This window comes from Tarenaya hassleriana, unplaced genomic scaffold, assembly GCF_000463585.1.
Source record: "Tarenaya hassleriana unplaced genomic scaffold, ASM46358v1 Cleome21, whole genome shotgun sequence".
Taxonomy (NCBI): Eukaryota; Viridiplantae; Streptophyta; class Magnoliopsida; order Brassicales; family Cleomaceae; genus Tarenaya; species Tarenaya hassleriana.
The window spans coordinates 2,414,385-2,418,645 of NW_010965451.1; the positions used below are offsets into that span (position 1 = coordinate 2,414,385).

Consider the following 4,261-nt stretch of genomic DNA (forward strand, 5'->3'; position numbering starts at 1 on the left):
TGCTGAAATGAATCACCATAATGAAAAACATAGCAATATATTTACTAACCTCGATTAGATGAAGATTGGATGCCCGACTTAAGAGAACAAAGGCAAATTCTCCAATCTGTGCGAGGGACATTCCAACCTATAAGCAGAGAAAATTGTGAGGCCTTTCTTTATGAAATGTTTCTCAATATTATGAGAATGGATAAAGTTCAGTTAGTAAAGCCTTGTCACTTCTTACAAGTACTGAATTTTTGTTACTGTATCCAAAGGCTTTAACTACTGTTGCAACCACCACTGTCTTTATCACTACCACCAACAATACAGCCGCAAGCAGAATGTCAACATGGTTCCACAGGAAATGCATATGTATTAGCATGCCGATGCTGGCAAGGAAAAGTGCGGCAAAGAAATTCCGAATGGGCTCCACCTGCAAGAAAATTGGAACATAACCAAAAAAACGTATAAATACTTCGGGAACATTTACAAAGTTACTACTACTCTTGCATTAAGCAGGATTATAGCAAGATGATTTAGTACCAATTGGCAACCTCAAGTGCTAAAGGAAGAACACATTAAAAATCTTACTTGTTCAAGTGTGTGCTGAGCGAGATCAGTAGTCGAGATCATAATGCCCGCTGCAAATGAACCCAACTCAAGACTTAGTCCCAGCTTGTCACTGCACTGAAGTAGTAAGAATAATATCAGGTCTATGCATATTGACACACAAACATGAGGCAAACATATGCAGCAAGCCAACATGCACAGTAAGGGATGAGACTAACCCAAGCCACAAGTAAGCAAAATGCTACCAAAGCCAACTGGTAGAGCTCGTTAGTCTGTCAAAGATCAAACAACACATTAGTTGATAAAAATCTCATTAAACCAAAAGGATTGAAGATAAGCCTCGTATACCTGAGACGAAAGGCTTGTCATAAGTTTGAGAAACCAAGGTACCCAGGTACGGGATAGTACGAACAGAAATGCCAAAAACACAATCAAAATCGTTAACCTGGACAGAAAGAGCAATCCATTAAATTGAATACAGTATTGACAACTTGATAACATCTCGACGCAACATAACAAGAAAACAAAAGGAAGCAGCTAGTAGTCAACATTTTCACAGCGCTTCGTAGAAAGAAATATTCATACGATTTAGTCATGGACAATACTCCTTGAAGGACACCAGATGTGCCGCCAAGAACTGGAAGGAGGGCAAACAGCAAACCCACAGCACAATCCTAGTGATCCATCAAACCATAGAAGATATAAAATTTAAAGAATGTGATTGTTTTACATGGCATGTCACTTAAGGGCATATTTTAGAAACATTGGATGGTGAAAAATTACAACTGCTCCTATACAGTTTATAATGTGGCAAAATAGATACCTGAAGGATAAGAGTCCCAACTGTTATCTGGCCATGTAGAGCACTTATGCTGTTTCTTTCCATTAAAAATTTCAAAACCTGGTATGAGACATGATGAAGTTACAATAACATACGTCAAGCAGGCCTAGAGGTTATATTAGGGCAACTTAAGAAAAAAATAGTGAGAAAGAGCATCGGAGAATTTGTTAACGAGTTTCATTAATTCGAGCATAATAGAAGTACAACAACAAACAGTGCAGGGGTCCGAATAGTTACATGGGACAGAATATATACGAACAGCACATGATATCAGTATGAATATCTTACAATAAGTTTGTGAGATATGCATACGTGGAAGAGGTTCAGCAACACTGATGCCCAAACACTTAAATCAAAGATGCACATTAGTGAAGCTGAAAACATACCACTGCTGTTGATGACATTGAAAGAAATGCGCCCACAAAAACTCCTTCTGTGGGTCTACCACCACATAACTGCAAAGAGGACACAGCTAAATCAATAAAGTGGCAATAGGTGCAACCTGCATTACCCAACTAATATCTTCATGGCCAATATAACACCATGATAGTTAGTCATTCTTTACTAGATTGACTGCTACTTTTGGAACATACTGAGGCTGTTATCCCACTCAAGCACATGAATAAGAATATCTGAAGAAGACCTCCAAGAACAGCTACTGCACGAACCACACGTAACTGTAGTCACAAATGGCAAAAAATGTCTCAGAAATTTTTGGAAAACCAAACAAGTTTATTAGGTGGGAGAGACAAACCTTTGTTGCAGAAAATTCTAATCCTAATGCGAAAAGGAGAAAGATGACACCAAACTGAGCCACTGTTTCAACCTGTACTACACAAAAAAAAAATATATATATATCAAGCGATCATTGACCATTTTAAGAGCCACAGTATTAGTGAAGCTAACTTCTGTAAGTATAAGGGTAAAAAGAGAAAAACATAGATCAAAGAACCAGAACAAATGTAAGCTACCTGCACCATTTCGCTAACGAAGCTTAACCCGCCGGGACCAATGAGAGAACCCGCCAAAAGATATCCCGTGATAACCTACAATATGAGTGGTGTGGAAACAGAAGCTGTTACTTTTGGGTCTTTCAAGGACCAGTAAAATCAAATCTAGGCTTCTTAATGCGCTGTATTGTCAAATACTAAAAGAATCATATTTAACTTCACAAAATTTACGAAGGAAATATGTTCTAACCGGTTGCCCAACACAAGCAAAGGCAATCCCACCACAAGTAGCGGATACAATGACAACAACCAAATCTGATATCAGCCTACAATTATACCATTTGAAGAGGGTTTTCCAAACAAAAAGCTGTTAGCAAAATATGTGAGAGCAGCAAAACTAATTAACGGGAAATGGTTAGAACAAGACAGACCTCAAATCTAGCTGCAGTACAGGATACTTGGATTTTGGATTGGACATTATAAAAATGTTGTCCTGGAGTAAAAAACACACCGATGTCAAGATAAAATAGGAAGGTGTTAAAATTATGTGCATAGTAGATGTATACAGCTTTCTCAGGTAACTAATAAAGATGATACAAGATAAAGCAAACACACCTTTCGATCTATGAGTCTTGGTGTATCTTCAACACGATTCTCGTTATCCAAATTGAAAACATCCTGTAACTGGAAAGACCTGGTGAAACAAGTCACTGATATGGATTAGTTTTCATTGAACAGAGACAGAAAGATAACCACTTTGTGTATCAATGTATTCTAGAGTGGACACAAAAAAACAAGGACCACATACTTGTCTTCCTTGGTCTCGTTTTTTTTGGATTTAACTCGAGCAACAGTTTCCAGTACAGCCTGATGAACATCCACATAGGGATTTAATCAAGATGTTACAGAGCAACAATTTCCGTCACAGAACTGATGCATACGAAGATCAAACATCATAACTACCAAGTACCAACCTGCTGTTCTGCGACACTATTGTTGAAGCTTCCTGGATCCGTAGCTGCAACAGCAACAGCACAATGAAGCGTGTGACCAGATGCTTTTCTAACAGTTCAAGGACTTCTCAATCTACCACTCCCTTAATGCAAGAAGACCTTAAACGATGAAACATTAGAACTTAAAGCGGCCCCTTTTCCTATATCATACGGATTCAGCAAAATTGTCCCACCCATTTGAAAAGCCAGAGACATAATAAATTACAGATCACACGCTAAGTTTTCAAGAAATTCGTTGGGAAAAACAATTCCTATGAACAAAGTAGTCTCTGCGCAATGGAAAGTCCGGAAAAGATTCGAAATTCATTCAAAAGCCCAGAGAAAAGCGGTTAAACCGAAAATGTGCGAGACACGAACAAATTGATTGAGAAGCTCAAAACCCTAGCTCGACAGCAACGACTAGAAATCTGAGCGCGAAGATATAGAAATGCAAAACACTGAAGATCTAGTCGAAACCTTCAATCTGATCATTCTCCGTAAACTCCTTCTCAAGCGCCCGATCGATCATATCCGCGAAGCTGTCCTCCTTGGGTCTCACACTCGTTGCATTGGAATCTGTAGAGGTTACATTGATCTCCCGAGAGACCAATGTATCGGACACGGTGTCGGACTCGGCGGCGAGGGCGAGACAGAGATTGCAGATGAGAAGAAGAGAGAGAAACCTCCACATTGTAGAGAGATTGAAGAAAGATTCAAATACACCACCGGAGAAATTGCGGCGGCGGATACGGTATGGTGCGGCGGAGCAAGAGATCGCTCTCCTCGTGTGGGCTTTCTCTTTCCGGTGGTTGAAGAAGAAAGACTGTGTGAGAGGGAGGGGAAATTATTATCTATTATTTTATTTATTTTAATTTTTTTTCTGTTTTTGCTTAAAGAGCGTTAAAAAAAAAGGGTCCTCAGCTCTC

At 39.2% G+C, this 4,261-nt stretch overlaps 1 protein-coding gene across 2 annotated transcripts in view; it reads right to left on the bottom strand.

The window, feature by feature from the left end:
* LOC104814610 (K(+) efflux antiporter 4) overlaps positions 1 to 4,169 on the bottom strand; it is a 5,518-nt gene extending 1,349 nt beyond the window's left edge. The window contains exons 1-17 of one of the 2 annotated variants that reach the window (XM_010542732.1): positions 3,813 to 4,168; positions 3,318 to 3,361; positions 3,152 to 3,210; positions 2,959 to 3,037; positions 2,775 to 2,836; positions 2,594 to 2,669; positions 2,365 to 2,439; positions 2,148 to 2,219; positions 1,987 to 2,070; positions 1,780 to 1,848; positions 1,376 to 1,453; positions 1,138 to 1,226; positions 901 to 997; positions 771 to 824; positions 574 to 669; positions 227 to 415; positions 50 to 127 (exon numbers count right to left, since the gene is read on the bottom strand). In XM_010542732.1, the coding sequence (XP_010541034.1) occupies positions 50 to 127; positions 227 to 415; positions 574 to 669; positions 771 to 824; positions 901 to 997; positions 1,138 to 1,226; positions 1,376 to 1,453; positions 1,780 to 1,848; positions 1,987 to 2,070; positions 2,148 to 2,219; positions 2,365 to 2,439; positions 2,594 to 2,669; positions 2,775 to 2,836; positions 2,959 to 3,037; positions 3,152 to 3,210; positions 3,318 to 3,361; positions 3,813 to 4,026 (1,515 nt within the window). In that variant the 5' untranslated portion in view covers positions 4,027 to 4,168. Of the gene's footprint in view, positions 1 to 4; positions 128 to 226; positions 416 to 573; positions 670 to 770; positions 825 to 900; positions 998 to 1,137; positions 1,227 to 1,375; positions 1,454 to 1,779; positions 1,849 to 1,986; positions 2,071 to 2,147; positions 2,220 to 2,364; positions 2,440 to 2,593; positions 2,670 to 2,774; positions 2,837 to 2,958; positions 3,038 to 3,151; positions 3,211 to 3,317; positions 3,362 to 3,812 lie in introns of both variants that reach the window. The other variant, XM_010542733.2, reaches the window with a different exon arrangement.
* Between the last annotated feature and the right edge of the window lie 92 nt (positions 4,170 to 4,261).